Raw genomic sequence first — 22,869 nt, 5'->3', positions numbered from 1 at the left:
AAGTCAGGGGTTGGACAGAGAACACGTCACAGAAGCAGATGGACACTCACTGGCTCTTTCTCTGGGGGTCTTGGTGGTGTAAACAGAGAAGGCATTGTACTCATTGAGATGGGGCTCGAGGTAGGCCACAGGCATAGCAGCCGCCAGATGGGCCAGACACTCTCCCAGGGCTGGCCTCTGCCTGGAGGAGGGATGTCAAGGCCAGTCAAACTCACAGATGATCAGGTTTTTATAGCTGTACTGTTAACACAGAGAAACAGAGCCTAATCCAGTCTCACCTCTCCACATGAGGGTTCTTGACACTGCCCAGGGAGTAGATGGCGCACATGATGCGGTAACACGACATCTGGAGATCATCCACTGACCACCAAGAACACACAGACACAAAGAAAAAAAAATCTTTTACATTTTTTAAAATCAACAAGACACTTTTTCACAGTTTTGAGAGTAAGTAAACTGGAATGCTGTGTCATCACATGAATGCTGTGATGGCATATGACTCACGCATGACATCATCTCCAAACTGGTGCTGAGAGATGTGGTCGAACAGGGAGGTGAGGACTGGGAGCAGAGCAATGGTGGTGTAGTTGATGTTCTGGGACACGCCTTTCACCTGCTGTAGACGGACCATACAGTAGGACAAGACATGTCAGACCAAAAGGCAACAGTTCTGGAATAGTTCCATTCCTACCTGTTTCACTTGTAGACACTTTGCTCTTACCTGGTTGCCTTTAGACACCTTGCCCAGTTTGAGGTTCTCCACCATCTTCTCGATATCATCAGCTGCACCCTCAAAGAACGACCGGAGCCCTGCCTTCACAATCTCAGGCCCAGACTTCATCACCGTCCTGAGGAATAGGGAGCAGGGAGGAATAAGTACGGCTATGGGAAAATCTTGATCCAATACCTTTTGTATTCGGATTGTGAAAACGTTTCAGACAAGTGCCCGATTACCTTGCATCGAGTGATCGTGCCAGGATGTGAAGACAGTTGACAATAGCAGCAGCATCATTCCCTTAAATAGTGCAGAGGAAAACATAAGGGAAAAGACAGCGGCTGACTGGACGAGACAGAACTAAATCATCAGGACAATGCAGATGTCTTACCGAAGAGAGAAACTCTGTGTCTCACCAGAGCAGCCATTTTACAGAAGATACTACGACAGGAGAGAAATCCAACAGAAAGAGAAGGAAATGCAGAGAAAGGGAATGAATTATGAAAATAAAGGTAAGAGAAAAGGAGAAATTACAGCACAGGTTCAAAAGAGAGACTTGAGAGGATGAATAGAGATAAAAGTGGCTACAGCCGACTAACTAAAGTGAGGCGTAACAATATACTTAATACGATGTGACCGAGAGTTACCTGGCAATCATCTCTTTCTCCTTGTTAGAGGAATGTCCTCCACTACCCAGGACTTTGGCCGGTGTGGACAGGAAGTACAGACAGTGGTTTTTAAAGTACTGGTTGATCAGGGGCAACAAGATCTGAGACAAACACAGTTCATCATCACATATATTGTTATACCCCTGCAGTAAACATGCAACAGCTGAATCAAATGTCATCTGTCCTCCCCTCGACACGGGCCTGTTTCAAAGTGATTCTGCTCTCACCTTKGCAAAGAATTTGATCTCCTGCTCATGAGGCGACTTCTCCACTCTACCACTGCTCACCACAGCCTCTGGAAAAACACACAAGACAACATTTTGGAGTGTTGTTAACAAGTGAAATGTCAACACTGACATTAACTGAGCACTATTTCATTGGTTATTATCATCCACCCTCCTCCCAGAGCCCACTCTACCAAGATGAGCTATGAACTCTTGGGCGATCTCCATCCACTTCAACAGCTTCTGCAGGAAACCATAGGCAAAGCGCTTCTCGATAGATGAGATGTCTGACTCCATGTCTTTCATTCCCCTAGAGAAAGCATTAAAAAGCATGACTTGTTAATACATATTCAGTTGCTTCTATAACGTCAATGACTTCTATCACGTCAATGACTCTCCTTTTACCTGGTGACTGCAAATCCATTGAGTTGAAGAAATTTGAGAAGCTCATGAGCCTTTTCCCTGTCTCGTGCCTTCTCCTTTGCTGTCAGGGTGTCATAGGGCACAAGCAAAGGGTGGGCGCCTCCTCCTACACACAGTCAAAACACACACAGTTGCCATTTACGTTGCTAAAAGCAAAAGGTGACTGGTAACTCCGTAGTCTATATCCCCCCCCCCCCCCCCAGAACAGAATGACCTCTGACCTTTGGACTGCAGCTCCATCTTCTTCTTTCGACCCCAGGTGTTGTGATAGTTCTCTGCAAGTTGTTCTGCCATTGACTGGGCAAATGAGAAATTAAAAGAAGTGAAAAACATGGTCAAATAACAACGTGTGAAGCAAATAAGACGGGCGGTCCAAACTTCAGTGTCATCATACCTGCAGCTCTCTTGACAGTGCCGTGTGGGATATTTCAATTGGTTGGGGACTGTAGCCATGGCTGGGGTCATATGTTGCCTGAAATACACATACTTGTGTTCGTAACATTCATTAAGACTTTTCATCATCTCTGTCTGATCTGAAGAACGGTTATTCATCCTTTTTTGATCTTCCCACTTCTCTGTACCTGCGCAGTCTGAGAGATCTTCCGAGCTGCCTTCTTCTGCTCAGTCTTGGCTTCATCTCCTTCCCTCGTTTGATCCAGAGTCCACTCCCATGCAATCATGGCCTTCATGGACTCTTTGATGGGCCAACGGTAGATCTCCTTGTCCTATAAGGGAAGAGATCGTTTCAGACTGAGGGCATCAGTGAGCAGCAACATAAAGACCTGCGGTGGTTGACAGAAATCACTATGCATTGCGGAAGAAAATGATCAACTGTGCCTCTTACCTTCTCGGAGAATGTTTTGTACGGTCGGAGCATGGGGTGAGTTTTTGAATTTTCATCCAACATCTCTCCATACGTCCAGTTATTCTGAATCTGCAGGTGAACAGACATGCAGCAAATTACTTCAGTTACACAGTGCAACTGATGTTGATACACAAACACTTCAAGTTGATATTTTTACTGACCTTTTCAAAAGCCCACTTGTCATGTGTGTACTCAGCGTATCTGTTGATGAAGCCATCCAATCTCTCAGGGATGATAGTACTAGAATACAAAACATAGTAGACTTCAGTACGCCATAGTCATAACTTACTATACAGTAGCTAAAATCAGAGGATATTGCGTAATATTTATGAAAATATCAACACTATCCGTTGATACTGTGTCTTATCTATTTAAGCTATAAAGGCCCGAGGAGGTGTGGTATATGGCCAATATACCACGGCTAAGGGCTGTTCTTACCCATGACGCAACACGGAGTGCCTGGACACAGCCCTTAGACGTGGTATATTGGCCATACATCACAAACCCCCCGAAGAGCCTTATTGCTATTATAAACTGGTTACCAACGCAATTAGAGCAGTAAAACAAATGTTTCGTCATACCCGTGGTATACGGTCTGATATACCATGGCCTTCAGCCAATCAGCATTCAGGGCTCAAACCACCCAGTTTATAAATAGTTTTAGAGTATTCTCTTATTGGTTTACTGCCTTCTCACTTTGTGGTCTCCACTGGTTTGGGATCAAAGTTTCCCTCTGCATCCACCAAAGCTTTCTTCTCAGTCTTGGAGGAGTAGCTGGCATCTACATAATCTGGAGGGATGGCCCCAGCAATGGCGCATATGCACGGCATGGCAATTTTGAACAGCTCAGCATCAAATTTCTGAAACCAGAACCAGAGGACATGGCAACAACAAAAAAATCTACAATGATATACCATATCAACGTTTTCTTATTGGAGGCAAACATTTCCTAGGTTTCTATGCAGCTGACAGAGCAGTGTAATAGTGTAACCTTGTGGGCCAGGGACTCAAAGATGCCCCAGAAGAGTTTGCGGGTGAGATGCAGCTCCTCCTCTGACGACACTCCAAAGTTGCCCCAGCCGTTGGGCAGGCAATAGTACTTCCAACAACGCTCATAGTGATTGGTCAAAAGCTGCAGCCAACAAAATAAGAGGATGAAATCAGCTTAATCTGGCATACTAACATCTGGATGATAAATTCATTGACTATGTTGACGTGGCCATCTTCATTTATTTGTTTTGTTTCTATAACGTTTTGATTGTCCAATGACAGGTTACGACATGTCCATACCTTGAGTGGCATTTTGGCATATTCATTGAGAATTGGCACGTCAAATACCAGCCTTCTCAACAGGTGTTGTAACATGGATGGCCGCAGATTCCTAAGAAATAGAGGCAAATAAATAAGCACATGTAAATAATCTGAATAAATAATAATAAATAAATAAATGCATCAAGGTTAAACAACTCACTAAAAGTTCACTGTACAAATAGTTTACGGAAGAGGACATCCCAATGTCAAGGAGACATTAACATTAACTTATAGGGGAAACAAAGAAAGAAATTCCACTTACGCAATGCAGAAAGACAGATTTTAGATAACGACAGTTAGAAGGTGAACCGTGCCAGGGTAATAAGTCCAACTCACTTGCACAAAGCCATGAGACACTCCTCTATAACATCTCTCTGGGCCTTAGTGAAGGCTCGTCCGCGGGACAGCCGGTAGATGGTGTGCAGCATGGAGTCGATCATGATGGCCCGGTGGTCAGTGCCAGCGAACAAAAAGGCACACTTGGTGATGAGGGGCAGCACGGCCAGAGAGAGGTAGCGGTTCAGAGCCAGGGCCATCTCTGTGGTGCAGAAAGCCGCCTAGTGGGGAGAAATCCATTTAAACGGTCACATTCTCTGCATTCAAAAGACCACACACTACCTATTCAATACAAAGCAAGTGTTTATATGACACCTAAATCAAAAGGGAACATAAGAGCAGACAAAGTGAATGCCTTATGTAGTGTATATGAGTAGTGAGATAGAGAGAGGATGACTCACTGTGTCCAGAGAAGCAGCTGCCCTCATGTCAGGCAGGAAGCCTACCTCCAGCACGTGAAGCAGGAAGTCTTGGTTGTCAATACCATACACTCTGTCAAGGAACAGCACCATGGGAGCCTTGTGGTCCGGCACAAAACTGGAAGACATCTTGGGTTCAATGACGCTGTTATCTAGACGTCACAAAAAGACAGAGGGAATTTGAAGAGGAGAATAATGTTAGGATTCACATTATTTAACGATTCTGACTAATTACAGATATAAAATGGAATATATTGTGATCAAACTAAACTGAAACCCTCTTTAGTTCCATTTCCTCATCAATATTCTCCTTCCTTGAGCCAGCACAAGAGTTCATTGAATACAAATGGTTTTGCCTCTGACTCACCTTTTCCAAAGTCTGGTATCTGGACAGACAGACTGATGACTCCCACCAGGTCCTCCATAGGCACCAGGGACCTCAGGATGGCCCTGATCCTCAGAGCCTCGCCCTTCCCAGCCTGGATCAACTGCGGGGCAAACAAAAAATAGCAACGTCTTAGAATGAACCGCAGCAGCTTGCCATCTCCATTCCTTAACCCTTGGCTTCTCTCTGAATGTTTTCCAATGCTCAGTACTCACATGCATCTCTGGAGCGCAGCGTCCCAGCAAGTCAATGAGAGCTGAGTAGAAGGACATGATGGCATTCCCCAGGTGAACCTTGTTCTCCTCATGCTGCTCCTCCCCACCAGGGAACCTACCAGTGAAAAGGAAGAATCAACAAAACGTGTCAAAGGAGAACGTGTTCTCATCTACTACACTAGTAAATACTGTAGATATTCAATCAGTCCCTCAGTGGTTTGGCTCTTACATGCCGGGGAAGCGCCTGTCTTTCTTCACAGTGGGGCCGTCCCTGGCAGGATCTTCAGAGATCTTGATGGCCTCCTCTATAGCAGCCAGCAGGCCGTTCCCACCCTCTCCTCTCAGGGCCGGGCCAAAACACTCTGGCCGACGGATCAGAAGACGCACCACCACGTTGGCATTCTCCTCTACGCTCTCTCCTACAGGGGGGGCATAGAGCCAAACCACGCTCAGTGATGAAAGGTAAACAGAAAGACATCATCCCAACAGTAGTGTATTCCATTACGAGGTCCACAAACACAGACCATTGACGAAGACAGCGAAGCGGAGGAAGTCCAGGTATTTCTCCCCGCCACACGGGTTCCAGCCAATGTCAGGGTAACCCTTAGCCAGGAGCTGGGGACAGCTCTGGAGCCCACAGCCTGCGAGGTACTTCACCACCTGGGAGGAAAAACACAGGACAAAATAGACAGAAAGAAAGATGACCAATGTGCTATACACGGCTGCATCAGAGAAACTGCACGTGTTTGTTGAGGCTGTCCAACCTTCTCCAGGTCTTGTTCCTGTAGAGCCAGAGCCAGCTCATTGTTGTCAATGCAGGATGCTGCAGCCACATCTAGAGGGGTGGAGCCACGCATTCCTGAAAGACATCCATGACATGTTCAGTCCCAACACACAGCAAAACTACTCTGCCTTTAGAGGGATTGTGTCAACCTAACCTTATAAGAATACAAACTTGTATTGGCAGAAGATTTTTGATTTAACCCTTATTTTACCAGGTAAGTTGACTGAGAACACATTCTCATTTACAGCAACGATTTGGGTAATAGTTACAAGTGAGAGGAGGGGGGGATGAATGAGCCAATTGGAAGATATCAATGTCCCTCACCAAGGCCAATGCCACTGTTCTGTAGCAGGTAGCTGAGGTGGTCGAACATGGAACGCTGGTTCTGGCGACTGATACGACAGAAGTAGCACAGGAAACGACAGCAGTTGGTGACCATGCGAGGGAATCTGATCTCCTGCGGAGGAACACATGCAAGGGGAATCCACTGACTACGGTGTAATAACATTTAACGCATTCCCATGTTCAGCCAAGCATTGATCCTGTTGTTATGAGCCATGTAACCACTTTACCTTGGAGTCGCCACCACCCAGCACGTTGACCATCACCTCCATGACAGTCTCGTGCATGCCCAGGGCTCGCATCAGGTTGGGGTGCTGATAAAACACTTTGTTGCTCATGATGTTTCTGATGGAGAGAGAAGGCTCATGTTGACTCTCAGTTCCTCCAGTTGATCCTCAATCCATCCAGTTCTCTGTATAGTCAATTATTTTACTGGTCTACTGTGTACTACTGACCCGATGCTCTGGATCATGAGTCTCTCCTCCTCGGGGCCCATCTGGACGATGAGCAGCGAGCGGATCTGTCCCAGGCACTCCAGCAGGTCCATGGTATCCTTTATGGAGATGGCGTTGATGGTGTAGGCCTTGGGCAGGGCCCGGATCAGCTCCCCCAGCCCGTCATACTGACGGTGCAGCAGGCTGAACATCAGACGCACCAGCTCAGGGTTCTGGATGAACGATTCCTGGGCCCAGTGGATCATAGTGTGGGAGATGAGCTCCTGGAGAGTACCTGGAGGAGAGAGAGGGGAGGTTATAAACAAGAGGCATCACTTGATTGATTGATTGTTGAAACCGAATGAAATTATCCCATGACTCGACTGACATTTACATTTTGTAATGTTGTCTCCAGCTGGAGCAGCCTACTGCTTTTAAAGGTGCAATACGCAGGAATCGCTATGCCATTTGCTGGTTGCTAAAATTCTAATAGTTTGCCAAATGTCAGTTTATGTGACACAAAACAAGCACTCAGAGTCTAGAGAATCATTGTAAACCACTGTGAAATATCTTTTCAATAACCCATTTTTTTTTTGCAGCTGTTTGAAGCTAGTGTACAAAATCAAAAGTAATAGACGCAAAAACTAAACTTACAGTTGAAGTCGGAAGTTTACATACACCTTAGCCAAATACATTTAAACTCCTGACATTTAATCCTAGTAAAAATTCCCTGTCTTAGGTCAGTTAGGATCACCACTTTATATTAAGAATGTGAAATGTAAGAATAATAGTAGAGAGAATGATTTATTTCAGCTTTTATTTCTTTCAACACATTCTCAGTGGGTCAGAAGTTTACATACACTCAATTACCATTTGGTAGCATTGCCTTTAAATAGTTTCACTTGGGTCAAACGTTTCAGGTAGCCTTCCACAAGCTTCCCACAATAAGTTGGGTGAATTTTGGCCCATTCCTCCTGACAGAGCTGGTGTAACTGAGTCAGGTTTTTAGGGCTCCTTGCTCGCACACGCTTTTTCAGTTCTGCCCACAAATTTTCTATAGGATTGAGGTCTGGGCTTTATGATGGACACTCCAATACATTGACTTTGTTGTCCTTAAGGCATTTTGCCACAAATTTGGAAGTATGCTTGGGGTCATTGTCCATTTGGAAGACCCATTTGCGACCAAGCTTTAACTTCCTGGCTGATGTCTTGAGATGTTGCTTCAATATATCCACATCATTTTCCTGCCATCTATTTTGTGAAGTGCACCAGTCCCTCCTGCAGCTAAGCACCCCCACAACATGATGCTGTCACCCTGGTGCTTCACAGTTGGGATGATGTTCTTTGGCTTGCAAGACTCCCCCCTTTTCCTCCAAACATAACAATGGTCATTATGGCCAAACAGATCTATTTTTGTTTCATCAGATCAGAGGACATTTCTCCAAAAAGTACAATATTTGTCCCCATGTGGATATTTGTCCCCATTGAAGGTCAGTGTGTCTACTGCGTCACTTCCTGTTGAATCTGCAGACGTGTTGCTGTGCGTTTTGTTGCTGTGCGTTTTGCTGCCAACTTTACTTTGCTAGCTGACAACTTTACGTTTTTTTGTTTTGTTTTTGTTTTTAATTACCGTTTATATTTTTAGTTTTTTCCATCGCAACTTTTTTCCCTCATTCAACTTTTTCACTCCGGACGCTTTATCTGGACATGGTTCGTCAACACCTTCAACAGCCGAAGCTAAGTAGTAACATTAACATGATGTCTTCTAATTGCAGTCGCTGTACTCATAATATACAGGAGAACGATCGCCTTACGGCGAGGAATAGCTGTGCTACAAGCCCAGCTTCAGACGCAATCGTTAGGCAAGGGTAATTTCAGTGTAGGAAAGGAGAAGAAACAGCGTCTGTGCCACCAGTAAGTACAGATAGTAACGTTAGTATAAATCCCCCCGCACAGGCCCCGCAGCCGGACAACTTTCTCATGGCTTCTGGAGGGAAATGCTGTTGGAATGCTCAAACGGTGTCGCTCATTCAGCCGACAGAAACTTTCAACCGGTTCTCCCCATTATGTAGCGAGTCGGAGTCTGAGTCTGAGTCTTCTCTTGTCTCTACTCCTCCCGTTACGGGGTCTGAGACGCCGAAGGCTCCCACCATTAGCTCTGACAAATTGAAAACCCTAGTCATTGGCGACTCCATTACCCGCAGTAATAGACTTAAAGCGAATCACCCAGCGATCATACACTTTTACCAGGGGGCAGGGCTACCGACGTTAAGGCTAATCTAAAGATGGTGCTGGCTAAAGCTAAATCTGGCGAGTGTAGAGAGTATAGAGAATTGTTATCCACGTCGGCACCAACGATGTTAGGATGAAACAGTCAGAGATCACCAAGTGCAACATACTTCAGCGTGTAAATCAGCTAGAAAGATGTGTCGGCATCGAGTAATTGTCTCTGGCCCCCTCCCAGTTAGGGGAGTGACGAGCTCTACAGCAGAGCTCAGCACTCAATCGCTGGTTGAAAACTGTTTTCTGCCCCTCCCAAAAGATAGAATTTGTAGATAATTGGCCCTCTTTCTGGGACTCACCCACAAACAGGACCAAGCCTGACCTGTTGAGGAGTGACGGACTCCATCCTAGCTGGAGGGGTGCTCTCATCTTATCTACCAACATAGATAGGGCTCTAACTCCTCTAGCCCCACAATGAAATAGGGTGCAGGCCAGGCAGCAGGCTGTTAGCCAACCTGCCAGCTTAGTGGAGTCTGCCAATAGCACAGTCAGTGTAGTCAGCTCAGCCATACCCATTGAGACTGTGTCTGTGCCTCGACCTAGGTTGGGCAAAACTAAACATGGCGGTGTTCGCCTTAGCAATCTTATTAGGATAAAGACCTCCTCCATTCCTGCCATTATTGAAAGAGATCGTGATACCTCACATCTCAAAATAGGGTTACTAATGTTAGATCCCTCACTTCAAAGGCAGTCAAGTCAATGAACTAATCACTGATCATAATCTTGATGTGATTGGCCTGACTGAAACATGGCTTAAGCCTGATGAATTTACTGTGTTAAATGAGGCCTCACCTCCTGGTTACACTAGACCATATCCCCCGTGCATCCCGCAAAGGCGGAGGTGTTGCTAACATTTACGATAGCAAATTTCAATTTACAAAAAAAAAAATGGCGTTTTCGTCTTTTGAGCTTCTAGTCATGAAATCTATGCAGCCTACTCATCACTTTTTATAGCTACTGTTTACAGGCCTCCTGGGCCATATACAGCGTTCCTCTCTGAGTTTCCTGAATCCTATCAAACCTTGTAGTCATAGCAGATCATATTCTAATTTTTGGTGATTTTAATATTCACATGGAGAAGTCCACAGACCCACCTCAAAAGTCTTTCGGAGCCATTATCGACTCAGTGGGTTTTGTCCAACATGTCTCTGGACCTACTCACTGCCACAGTCATACTCGGACCTAGTTTTGTCCCATGGAAAAATGTTGTAGATCTTAATGTTTTTCCACATAATCCTGGACTATCGGACCACCATTTTATTACGTTTGCAATTGCAACAAATAATCTGCTCAGACCCCAACCAAGGAGCATCAAAATGTCGTGCTATAAATTCTCAGACAACACAAAAATTCCTTGATGCCCTTCCAGACTCCTTCTGCCTACCCAAGGACGTCAGAGGACAAAAATCAGTTAACCACCTAACTGAGGAACTCAATTTAACCTTGCGCAATACCCTAGATGCAGTTGCACCCCTAAAAACGAAAAACATTTGTCATAAGAAACTAGCTCCCTGGTATACAGAAAATACCCGAGCTTGAAGCAAGCTTCCAGGAAATTGGAACGGAAATGGCGCCACACCAAACTGGAAGTCTTCCGACAGCTTGGAAAGACAGTACCGTGCAGTACCGAAGAGCCCTCACTGCTGCTCGATCATCCTACTTTTCCAACTTAATCGAGGAAAATAAGAACAATCCAAAATTCTTTTGATACTGTTGCGAAACTAACTAAAAAGCAGCATTCCCCAAGAGAGGATGGCTTTCACTTCAGCAGTAATAAATTCATGAACTTCTTTGAGGAAAAGATCATGACCATTAGAAAGCAAATTACGGACTCCTCTTTGAATCTGCGTATTCCTCCAGGGCTTAGCTGTCCTGATCTGCACAGCTCTGCGAGGGCCTGGGATCGGGAGAGACACTTAAGGGTTTTAGTACTATATCTCTTGACACAATGATGAAAATAATCATGGCCTCTAAACCTTCAAGCTGCATACTGGACCTATTCCTACTAAACTGCTGAAGGAGCTGCTTCCTGTGCTTGGCCCTCCTATGTTGAACATAATAAACAGCTCTCTATCCACCGGATGTGTACCAAACTCACTAAAAGTGGCAGTGATAAAGCCTCTCTTGAAAAAGCCAAACCTTGACCCGGAAAATATAAAAAACTACGGCCTATATCGAATCTTCCATTCCTCTCAAAGATTTTAGAAAAAGCTGTTGCGCAGCAACTCACTGCCTTTCTGAAGACAAATAATGTATACGAAATGCTTCAGTCTGGTTTTAGACCCCATCATAGCACTGAGACTGCACTTGTGAAGGTGGGGAAATGACCTTTAATGGCGTCAGACCGAGGCCTGCATCTGTCCTCCTGCTACTAGACCTTAGTGCTGCCTTTGACACCATCGATCACCACATTCTTTTGGAGAGACTGGAAACCCAAATTGGTCTACACGGACAAGTTCTGGCCTGGTTTAGATCTTACCTGTCGGAAAGATATCAGTTTGTCTCTGTGAATGGTCTGTCCTCTGACAAATCAACTGTACATTTCGGTGTTCCTCAAGGTTCCGTTTTAGGACCACTATTGTTTTCACTATATATTTTTCCTCTTGGGGATGTTATTCGAAAACATAATGTTAACTTTCACTGCTATGCAGATGACACACAGCTGTACATTTCAAAAAACATGGTGAAGCCCCAAAATTGCCCTCGCTAGAAGCCTGTGTTTCAGACATAAGGAAGTGGATGGCTGAAAACTTTCTACTTTTAAACTCGGACAAAACAGAGATGCTTGTTCTAGTCCCAAGAAACAAAGAGATCTTCTGTAAATCTGACAATTCATCTTGATGGTTGTAAAGTCGTCTCAAATAAAACTGTGAAGGACCTCGGCGTCTCTTGACCCTGATCTCTCTTTTGACGAACATATCAAGACTGTTTCAAGGACAGCTTTTTCCATCTACGTAACATTGCAAAAATCAGAAATTTTCTGTCCAAAAAAGATGCAGAAAAATTAATCCATGCATTTGTTACTTCTAGGTTAGACTACTGCAATGCTCTACTTTCCGGCTACCCGGATAAAGCACTAAATAAACTCAGTTAGTGCTAAATACGGCTGCTAGAATCCTGACTAGAACCAAGAAATTTGATCATATTACTCCAGTGCTAGCTTCCCTACACTGGCTTCCTGTTAAGGCAAGGGCTGATTTCAAGGTTTTACTGTTAACCTATAAAACGTTACATGGGCTTGCTCCTACCTATCTTTCGAGTTGGTCCTGCCGTACATACCAATACGTACGCTACGGTCACAAGACGCAGGCCTCCTAATTGTCCCTAGAATTTCTAAGCAAACAGCGGGAGCAGGGCTTTTCTCTATAGATCTCAATTTTATGGAACAGTCTGCCTACCCATGTGAGAGACGCAGACTCGGTCTCAACCTTTAAGTCTTTACTGAAGACTTATCTCTTCAGTAGGTCAATGATGAGTGTAGTCTGGCCCAGGAGTGTGAAGGTGAACGGAAAGGCTCTGGAGCAACGAACCGCCCTTGCTGTCTCTGCCAGGCCGGTTCCCCCTCTCCACTGGGATTCTCTGCCTCTAACCCTGTTACAGGGGCTGAGTCACTGGCTGCTGGTGCTCTTTCATGCCGTCCCTAGGAGGGGTGCGTCACTTGAGTGGTTGAGTTACTGACGTGATCTTCCTGTCTGGGTTGGCGCCCCCCCTTGGTTTGTGCTGTGGTGGAGACCTTTGTGGGCTATACTCGGCCTTGTCTCAGGATTGTAAGTTGGTGGTTGAGGATTTCCCTCTAGTGGTGCGGGGGCTGTGCTTTGGCAAAGTGGGTGGGGTTATATCCTTCCTATTTGGCCCTGTCCGGGGGTTTCTTCGGATGGCCACAGTGTCTCCTGACCGCTCCTGTGCTCAGCCTCCAGTATTTATGCTGCAGTAGTTTGTGTCGGGGGCTAGGGTCAGTTGGTTACCTGGAGTACTTCTCCTGTCTTATCCAGTGTCCTGTGTGAATTAAGTATGCTCTCTCTAATTCTCTCGTTCTCTCTTCTCTTCTGAGAACCTGAGCCCTAGGACCATACGTCAGGACTACCGGGCATGATGCACCTTGCTGTCCCCAGTCCGCCTGGCCTTGCTGCTATTCCAGTTTCAACTGTCTGCCTGCGGTTACGGAACCCCTACCTGTCCCAGACCTGCTGTTTTCAACTCTTAATGATCGGCTATGAAAAGCCAACTGAGATTTATTCCTGATTATTATTTGACCATGCTTGTCATTTATGAACATTTTGAAAATCTTGGCTCTCTCTAATTTTCTCCTTCTCTCTTTCTTTCTCTCGGAGGACCTGAGCCCTAGGACCATACGTCGGGACTACGGCCGTGGTGACTCCTTGCTGTCCCCAGTCCGCCTGGCCTTGCTGCTATTCCAGTTTCAACTGTTCTGCCTGCGGTTATGGAACCCCTACCTGTCCCAGACCTGCTGTTTTCAACTCTTAATGATCGGCTATGAAAAGCCAACTGAGATTATTCCTGATTATTATTTGACCATGCTTGTCATTTATGGAAATTTTGAAAATCTTGGCTCTCTCTAATTTTCTCTTCTCTCTTTCTTTCTCTCGGAGGACCTGCCCTAGGACCATGCGTCGGGACTGCCGCCCGTGGTGACTCCTTGCTGTCCCCAGTCCGCCTGGCCTTGCTGCTATTCCAGTTTCAGCTGTTCTGCCTGCGGTTATGGAACCGCCACCTGTCCCAGACCTGTGTGTTTTCAACTCTTGATGATCGGCTATGAAAAGCCAACTGAAAATATTCATGATTATTATTTGACCATGCTTGTCACTTATGAACATTTTTGAACATCTTGGCATAGTTCTGTTATAATCTCCACCCGGCACAGCCAGAAGAGGACTGGCCACCCTCATAGCCTGGTTCTCTCTAGGTTTCTTCCTAGGTTTTGCCTTTCTAGGGAGTTTTTCCTAGCCACCGTGCTTCTACACCTGCATTACTAGCTGTTTGGGGTTTTAGGCTGGGTGTCTGTACAGCACTTCGAGATATTAGCTGATGTACGAAGGGCTATATAAAATAAAATTGATTGAAAATTGATGTGCAGTTGCAAACCGTAGTCTGGCTTTTTTATGGTGGTTTTGGAGCAGTGGCTTCTTCCTTGCTGAGCGGCCTTTCAGGTTATGTCGATACAGGACTCGTTTTACTGTGGATATAGATACTGTCGTGTCTTTGGCATCATTAAACTGAAGATGAATCTTTATCAAGAATTCTCTGTAATTATTATTACGTGATTAAACTACTTAATCATGTAACTGTAATTAACTAGGAAGTCGGGGCACCAAGGAAAATATTCAGATTACAACGTTATAATTTTCCTAATATAACTTTCAGATATTTTAATATCTGATCACTTAGTCTTTTGATTAATGATTTATTCTTTACCTCACGTTAGTCTCATTCCAAACATCGTAAATTGCTGGTTATCTGCACGAACCCAGTCTTCACTATGAGTCATCCATACATCAATTGTCTTATTTATTTAATAACTAAGTACTCACAGAAATGCATAACTCAAACAAACAAAGTAGATATGGTTACAAATAAATGATAGGGGGATGTGCCCTAGTGGGCTAAACCGGCATGGCGGCTTGTTAGACAAAAGGGGAGTTGGGGTCAGCTGAGAAGGCACTACAGAGTTGATAATTATAACAATTGAAATGCTAATCCTTTGCACATGAACGCTCACTCATTCGGGAATAATTGCAATCAATATATTTATGCTCAGTGTGTCGTCGGGATCTCTGTTGAAAAGTTTGTTTCTGTTGGAGAGTTTGTACGCCCTCTCTCTCTCTGTGTGGTGGTTAGAATGGAGAGTTCAGAGTGATTCATGTCGTTATAGAATAGAGGTTTCGGCGGTTGTTGGTCTTCGCGTCCAACGATACGAATTCCTAGCTGCAGACTAGTAATTAATATCAAAGACTTGTTCTTATTCTGTCGGTAACGATAGTCTAAGAGTTTAACCACGTGGGATGATTAAAAGATTCAGTAATCTACTTAAACCTTATTTCCCTCTATGATAGAGGTACTGGTCTCGTCTCAACCCTTAGCCCCCTCGAAATTGAGATAAGCTCAGTCTGATGATAGAAAACCCAGGTGGGGGTTTTATTCGGGACATAGCTGTCTAATGACACCAGGTTCTGTCTGTGCCCCTGGGGGCGTGCCAATGACTTAGTGAAACTTTTTAGGGAATTGGAGTTTCCTTCATTAAACAGTCCAAAATCACATTACACAATTTCACAAACAGTTCCATCCTCACTCGTTCATTTTATACAACAATTAGATGTGAGCCTCATAACTGAGACTATTGTATAAACAGCGTTATGGTAATGTGGCCGTATTGTCTCTCATGAGTTTCACAAAATTGTACCAAACGGACCAGTTCGTAGCTGGATTCTTCACCCATCTTTTATACATTCTCCAGAACATAAATACTGTTCGGACCTCCAGTTCTGTGAGGTGGAAGAAATTCCTTTGTTCTCTCTATACTGTCTGGCCATGAGGCAGAATCTTTCCTAGGAATTTACGACCTCTCTGACCACCGCAGCCTGGGTGTGGGAGACAGAGGTAGGGGGATGGTGCAGAGGTAGGGGGATGGTGCAGAGGGAGGGGGAAATAGTGCTCGCTGTACCCAAAGAGGGCAACGTCGTGACAATACTTTTGTACCTATGTCCTCCAGCATCTTCACAAGGTCCTTTGCTGTTGTTCTGGGATTGATTTGCACTTTTCGCACCAAAGTACGTTCATCTCTAGGAGACAGAACGCGTCTCCTTCCTGAGCGGTATGACAGCTGCGCGGTCCCATGGTGTTTATACTTGTGTACTATTGTTTGTACAGATGAACGTGGTACTTTCAGGCGTTTGGAAATTGCTCCCATGGATGAACCAGACTTGTGGAGGTCTACAACTTTTTTTCTGAGGTCTTGGCTGATTTCCCCATGATGTCAAGCAAAGAGGCACTGAGTTTGAAGGTAGGCCTTGAAATACATCCACAGGTACACCTCCAATTGACTCAAATTATGTCAATTAGCCTATCAGATGCTTCTAAAGCCATGATATAATTTTCTGGAATTTTCCAACCTATTTAAAGGCACAGTCAATTTAGTGTATATAGACTTCTGACCCACTGGAATTGTGATACAGTGAATTATAAGTGAAATAATCTGTCTGTAAACAATTGTTGGAAAAATGACTTGTGTCATGCACAAAGTAGATGCCCTAACCGACTTGCCAAAACTATAGTTTGTTAACAAGAAATTTGTGGAGTGGTTGAAAAACGAGTTTTAATGACTCCAACCTAAGTGTATGTAAACTTCCGACTTCAACTGTATGTGAATTTGGTCAGGTAGCGCAAAAAGTTACATTAATTCATTATCCAATAAACACAATCAATCAATCATTAAGATTGTCTTCTTGCATTGAATGTACATCTTTGGCTTGATTTTACTGTTTTTCAGTGGGAAGTGATAAAGAGTGAGACTCACTGGGTTTGGTCTCTTCTACAGCTTCCGGCTCCTCCTCTACCTTCTTCTTGCGGAGGTGCCTCAACTTGTCCAATATTCTGAAGAGTCGTCCTTTGAGAGACATATCCAACTCCTCCTCCACCTCTTCCTCTTCAATGTGTACACCTGACAGTGACATGAGGGATGAAAGACCATTGACACTAGCTGCTCACCTCAAATTTAGGCTATATACATGTATACGTTCTAAGTTACATTTGGCGATATAGGTACTGAATGAGTTTGACTGACCGCAGTGAGCAAGTAGGTTCTTGTGAAAAGACAGCAGGGCATCGCGGACCTCGTCAGGCACAGGACACTCCTCATCCTCCGCAATGCTCTTAAAGTTCATCAGCATGTTGACCTGCAGGTGAAAAACAACACGTTGTTGTCACCGTTCATGTATTGTTAAAAGTGGGACAGTACACACAGGCTGAAGGTACCTGCTCCTGCGGTGGGGAGCGGAACTCGCGGGTCTTGCGGGCAGTCTCGGCAGCGCTCATGGTGAACGCCAGCATGAGCTCGTTGTAGCGGGCTCTCTGGTTGGCCTGCACCTGGCTCACAAACTGGTCTGAGAAGGCTATGATGGCCTCCACCCTGTGGCGCAACTCACAGTCACAGAAATACTGAAGCAGAGTGCACATCTGACAGACAGAAAGGAAAAGACATGAGATGTAGAAATATTGATTAGTATAAATCGGTCAAACTTTGGAGGATTTTGAAAGTTACAGTGAAGTGATAAGAGACACACACCAACCTGTAGCTTGACAGACTCTGGCAGCTTCATGTGCAGTAATCCCTCTTCCAGACCTACTTGTTCGTCTGCCTCTCCAGGCGTCGCCTCCTTCTCCGTCTCCTCAGCACCTTTCTCTCCATCCACTTTCTCTCCGTCCTCCTCTTCCTCTTTTTCTACCAGCTCCTCCAGCTCTGCCTCCAGTTCCTCATCTTCCTCACCCATCCCCTCGTCCTCCATTTCTGTTTCATGTCCGCTCTCCACTGCTCCCTCCTCTTCTTCCTTCACCTCCTCCCCCCCTTCTTTGAGCGCCAGCGTTTGGCTCCCCGCGCCCTTGGCTGTGGCTTCTGCTTCTTCTGCAGCAGCCTCTGCCTCTCCACTGAACACCGTGGGCTCTATCATCTTCAGGATGTGCTTGACATCTTCATTCTCGAACACGCCCATGATGAGCAGGGTGCTGATGAGCTTGAGGATGGGGACAAAGTGGAACTCAACACTGCCTCCTACAGGATCCCTCATGGCCTGACCACCGTCTTGTACAGCTTCTGTCAGCATGGTCAGGGCCTTCGCCTTCAGCACCTACAGGAGAAAGAGAGACATTAATCACCATTAGTCAGTTCAAACAGAAAACCCTTACGCTCTCCCTCCATCAGCCTGAGGCTTTTTACCTGTAGGGGGATGAATGGGCTGAGGGTGTAGATGTCCAGGTCTGTACCCACAAAGCCAGTAGGGGAGAAGTGGAGTTTGGGGCGCAGGCAGGTAGTGAGGCCCACCCCTGGTAAAGCATGGGAGTTGTCAGTGTCGGAGTAGAGGTTGATGCTGCGCGTCTCGTCTGTCATGGGCACGATGAACTCCTTGTTGGTCATGAGGCGGTTCCTCTTGGCCGACTCCAGGTGCATGCTGATGAGCAGGTCGTAGTAGCCGCTCCTCATTGGTCCAGGCAGGTAGGTGTTCTCTATGGCGTAGAACAGCTGGGACTCATCAACATGACTGCAGAGGGCGTGAGCCACGCGGTTGTTCCCCAGAGCACAGACCGAGCCGTACAGTTTCAGAGTGTGGTAGTGAAACTTCAGCAGGTCCATACGCTCCGACAGCTCCAGGACGTCAATACATCTAGAGGGGACAAAGGGAGAGAACTGTATGGCACAAGGCTGTATAGATTGACAAGTCTATTGCATCAGAGCCAGAGTGGGTGGCTATTGGTTATATTTATTTTCCAATACTATAGCAAACACTGAAATCAACTAAAACTTTTCCATTTCATCATGTGATCTTCGTTAACAGCTGCAGTGCCTTCAGAAAGTATTCAGACCACTTGACTTTTTCCCACATTTTGTTGTTTTCCACATTTTGTTGTTTTCCACATTTTGTTGTGTTACAGTCTGAATTTAAAATGGATTGAATGGAGATGCTTTGGTCACTGGCCTACACACAATACCCTATAAAGTCAAAGCGGAATTATGTTTTATACATTTTTACAATTTAATAAAAAATTAAAAGCTGAAAGGTATTGAGTTAATAAGTATTGGCTCACGAGTGGCGCAGTAGTCTAAGGCACTGCATCTCAGTGCTAGAGGCGTCACTACAGACCCTGGTTCGATTCCAGGCTGTATCACAACCGGCCGTGATTGGGAGTCCCATAGGGCGGCGCACAATTGGCCCAACGTCATCCGGGTTAGGGTTTTGCCGGGGTAGGCCGTCATTGTAAATAAGAGTTTGTTCTTAACTGACTTGCCTAGTTAAATAAATAACAAATATTTAACTTCTTTGTTACGGAAAGCCTAAATAAGTTCAGGAGTAACAATATGCATAATAAGTTGCATGGACTCACTCTGTGTGCAATAATAGTGTTTTTGAATGACTACCTCATCTCTGTACCATACACAAACAATTATCTGCAAGGTCCCTCGGTCGAGCAGTGAATTTCAAAGACAGATTCAACCACAAAGACCACGGAGGTCTTCCAATGCCTCGCAAAGAAGGGCAACTATTGAATTTTTTTATTTAACCTTTATTTAACCAGGTAGGCCAGTTGAGAACAAGTTCTCATTTGCAACTGCGACCTGGCCAAGATAAAGCAAAGCAGTGCGACAAAAACAACAACACAGAGTTACACATGGAATAAACAAAAGTACAGTCAATAACACAATAGAAAAAATCTATATACAGTGTGTGCAAATGGAGTAAGGAGGTAAGGCAAAAAATAGGTCATAGTAGGGAAGTAATTACAATTTAGCAAATTAACACTCGAGTGATAGATGTGCAAATGATGATGTGCAAGAAGAAATACTGGTGTGCAAAAGAGAAAAAAAAGTAAATAAAAACAAGTTGGGAATGAGGTAGGTAGTTGGATGGGCTATTTACAGATGGGATGTGTACAGCTGCAGCAATTGGTGAGCTGCTCAGATAGCTGATGCTTAAAGCTAGTGAGGGAGATATAAGTCTCCAATTTCAGCGATTTTTGCAATTCGTTCCAGTCATTGGCAGCAGAGAACTGGAAGGAAAGGCGGCCAAAGGAGTTGTTGGCTTTGGGGATGACCAGTGAGATATACCTGCTGGAGCGCGTGCTACGGGTGGGTGTTGTTATGGTAGATGACCTGGAGCCAGTGGGTCTGGCGACGAATATGTAGCGAGGGCCAGCCGACGAGAGCATACAGGTCGCAGTGGTGGGTGGTATATGGGGCTTTGGTGACAAAACGGATGGCACTGTGATAGACTGCATCCAGTTTGCTGAATAGAGTGTTGGAGAAAATTTTGTAAATGACATCGCCGAAGTCGAGGATTGGTAGGATAGACAGTTTTACGAGAGTATGTTTGGCAGCATGAGTGATGGAGGCTTTGTTTCGAAATAGGAAGCCGATTCTAGATTTAATTTTGGATTGGAGATGCTTAATATGAGTCTGGAAGGAGAGTTTACAGTCTAGCCAGACACCTAGGTATTTGTAGTTCAGAGTCAGAACCGTCCAGAGTAGTGTCCAGAACCGTCCAGAGTAGTGATGCTAGTCGGGCAGGCGGGTGCGGGCAGCGATCGGTTGAAAAGCATGCATTTAGTTTTACTAGCGTTTAAGAGCAGTTGGAGGCCACGGAAGGAGTGTTGTATGGCATTGAAGCTCATTTGGAGGTTTGTTAACACAGTGTCCAAAGAAGGGCCAGATGTATACAGAATGGTGTCGTCTGCGTAGAGGTGGATCAAGGAATCACCAGCAGCAAGAGCGGCATCATTGATATATACAGAGAAAAGAGTCGGCACAAGAATTGAACCCTGTGGTACCCCCATAGAGACTGCCAGAGGTCCGGACAACAGGCCCTCCAATTTGACACACTGAACTCTATCTGAGAAGTAGTTGGTGAACCAGGCGAGGCAGTCATTTGAGAAAGCAAGGCTGTTGAGTCTGCCGATAAGAATATGGCGATTGACAGAGTCGAAAGCCTTGGCCAGGTCGATGAAGACGGCTGCACAGTACTGTCTTTTATCGATGGCGGTTATGATATTGTTTAATACCTTGAGCGTGGATGAGGTGCACCTGTGACCAGCTCGGAAACCGGATTGCACCTCGGAGAAGTTACGGTGGGATTCTAAATGGTCAGTGCTCTGTTTGTTAACTTGGCTTTCGAAGACTTTAGAAAGGCAGGGCAGGATGGATATAGGTCTGTAACAGTTTGGGTCTAGAGTGTCCCCTTTGAACAGCTTTCCAATCTTTACTAATCTCGGACGATACGAAAGAGAGGTTGAACAGACTAGTAATAGGGGTCGCAACAATGGCGGCGGATGATTTTAGAAAGAGAGGGTCCAGATTGTCTAGCCCAGCTGATTTGTACGGGTCCAGGTTTTGCAGCTCTTTCAGAACATCTGCTATCTGGATTTGGGTGAAGGAGAAGCTGGGGAGGATTGGGCAAGTAGCTGCGGGGGGTACGGAGTTGTTGGCCAGGGTTGGGGTAGCCAGGAAGAAACAGGATGTTTTTATGCTGGTTGAGGGCAGTCAGGTCTGGAGTGAACCAAAGGCTATATCTGTTCTTAGTTCTCCATTTTTTGAAAGGGGCATGCTTATTTAAGATGGTGAGTAAATTACTTTTAAAGAACAACCAGGCATCCTCTACTGACGGGATGAGGTCAATATCCTTCCAGGATACCCGGGCCAGGTCGATTAGAAAGGCCTGTTCGCAGAAGTGTTTAAGGGAGCGTTTGACAGTGATGAGGGGTGGTCCGAGCCCATAACGGATGCAGGCAATGAGGCAGTGATTGCTGAGATCCTGATTGAAAACAGCAGAGGTGTATTTGGAGGTCAAGTTGGTCAGGAAAATATTTATGAGGGTGCCCATGTTTACTGATTTAGGGTTGTACCTGGTGGGTTCCTTGATGATTTGTGTGAGATTGAGGGCATCTAGCTTAGATTGTAGGACGGCCGGGGTGTTAAGCATATCCCAGTTTAAGTCAACTAGCAGAACGAACTCTGAAGATAGATGGGGGGCAATCAATTCACATATGGTGTCCAGGGCACAGCTGGGAGCTGAGGGGGGTCTATAACAGGCGGCAACAGTGAGAGACTTATTTCTGGAGAGATTCATTTTTAAAATTAGAAGCTCAAACTGTTTAGGCATAGACCTGTAAAGTATGACAGAACTCTGCAGACTATCTCTGCAACTCCTCCCCCTTTGGCAGTTCTATCTTGTCGGAAGATGTTATAGTTAGGGATGGAAATTTCAGGATTTTTGGTGGCCTTCCAAGGCCAGGATTCAGACAAGGCAAGGACACAGGGTTGGCGGATTGTGCTAAAGCAAACTTAGGGAGGAGGCTCCTGATGTTAACATGCATAAAACCAAGGCTTTTACGGTTACAGAAGTCAACAAATGAGAGCGCCTTGGGACACAGGGCCTGTGTTAACCTCTACATCACCCGAGGAACAGAGGAGTAGGATGACGGTACGGCTAAAGGCTATCAAAACTGGTCGTCTAGTGCGTTGGGGACAGAGAATAAAAAGAGCAAATTTCTGAGCGTGGTAGAATAGATTCAGGGCATAATGTACAGACAGGGGTATGGTAGGGTGCGGGTACAGTGGAGGTAAACCTAGGCATTGAGTGACGATGAGAGAGGTTGCATCTCTGGAGGTACTAGTTATGCCTGGTGAGGTCACCGGATGTGTGGGAGGTGGGACAAAAGAGGTATCTGAGGCAAGTTGAGTGGGGCT

At 45.4% G+C, this 22,869-nt stretch overlaps 1 protein-coding gene across 1 annotated transcript in view; it reads right to left on the bottom strand.

The window, feature by feature from the left end:
* Positions 1-22,869, bottom strand: part of LOC111950321 (ryanodine receptor 1-like) — a 74,273-nt gene that overhangs the window by 32,217 nt on the left and 19,187 nt on the right. The window contains exons 36-68 of the mRNA XM_070434616.1: positions 18,352-18,796; positions 17,708-18,262; positions 17,394-17,594; positions 17,203-17,314; positions 16,936-17,079; positions 7,143-7,416; positions 6,918-7,032; positions 6,670-6,802; positions 6,326-6,420; positions 6,086-6,221; positions 5,791-5,980; positions 5,562-5,676; positions 5,329-5,449; positions 4,944-5,113; positions 4,543-4,763; positions 4,186-4,276; positions 3,887-4,027; positions 3,592-3,755; positions 3,057-3,135; positions 2,875-2,964; positions 2,612-2,755; positions 2,425-2,502; positions 2,252-2,327; positions 2,013-2,136; positions 1,802-1,917; positions 1,611-1,678; positions 1,363-1,484; positions 1,107-1,156; positions 955-1,015; positions 722-848; positions 505-616; positions 279-360; positions 51-181 (exon numbers count right to left, since the gene is read on the bottom strand). Of these exons, the coding sequence (XP_070290717.1) occupies positions 51-181; positions 279-360; positions 505-616; positions 722-848; positions 955-1,015; positions 1,107-1,156; positions 1,363-1,484; positions 1,611-1,678; positions 1,802-1,917; positions 2,013-2,136; positions 2,252-2,327; positions 2,425-2,502; positions 2,612-2,755; positions 2,875-2,964; positions 3,057-3,135; positions 3,592-3,755; positions 3,887-4,027; positions 4,186-4,276; positions 4,543-4,763; positions 4,944-5,113; positions 5,329-5,449; positions 5,562-5,676; positions 5,791-5,980; positions 6,086-6,221; positions 6,326-6,420; positions 6,670-6,802; positions 6,918-7,032; positions 7,143-7,416; positions 16,936-17,079; positions 17,203-17,314; positions 17,394-17,594; positions 17,708-18,262; positions 18,352-18,796 (4,883 nt within the window). The remainder of the gene's footprint in view (positions 1-50; positions 182-278; positions 361-504; positions 617-721; positions 849-954; positions 1,016-1,106; positions 1,157-1,362; positions 1,485-1,610; positions 1,679-1,801; positions 1,918-2,012; positions 2,137-2,251; positions 2,328-2,424; positions 2,503-2,611; positions 2,756-2,874; positions 2,965-3,056; positions 3,136-3,591; positions 3,756-3,886; positions 4,028-4,185; positions 4,277-4,542; positions 4,764-4,943; positions 5,114-5,328; positions 5,450-5,561; positions 5,677-5,790; positions 5,981-6,085; positions 6,222-6,325; positions 6,421-6,669; positions 6,803-6,917; positions 7,033-7,142; positions 7,417-16,935; positions 17,080-17,202; positions 17,315-17,393; positions 17,595-17,707; positions 18,263-18,351; positions 18,797-22,869) is intronic.

Source organism: Salvelinus sp. IW2-2015, linkage group LG23 (assembly GCF_002910315.2).
Source record: "Salvelinus sp. IW2-2015 linkage group LG23, ASM291031v2, whole genome shotgun sequence".
Lineage (NCBI taxonomy): Eukaryota > Metazoa > Chordata > Actinopteri > Salmoniformes > Salmonidae > Salvelinus > Salvelinus sp. IW2-2015.
This window is presented reverse-complemented; position numbering and strand designations above follow the sequence as displayed.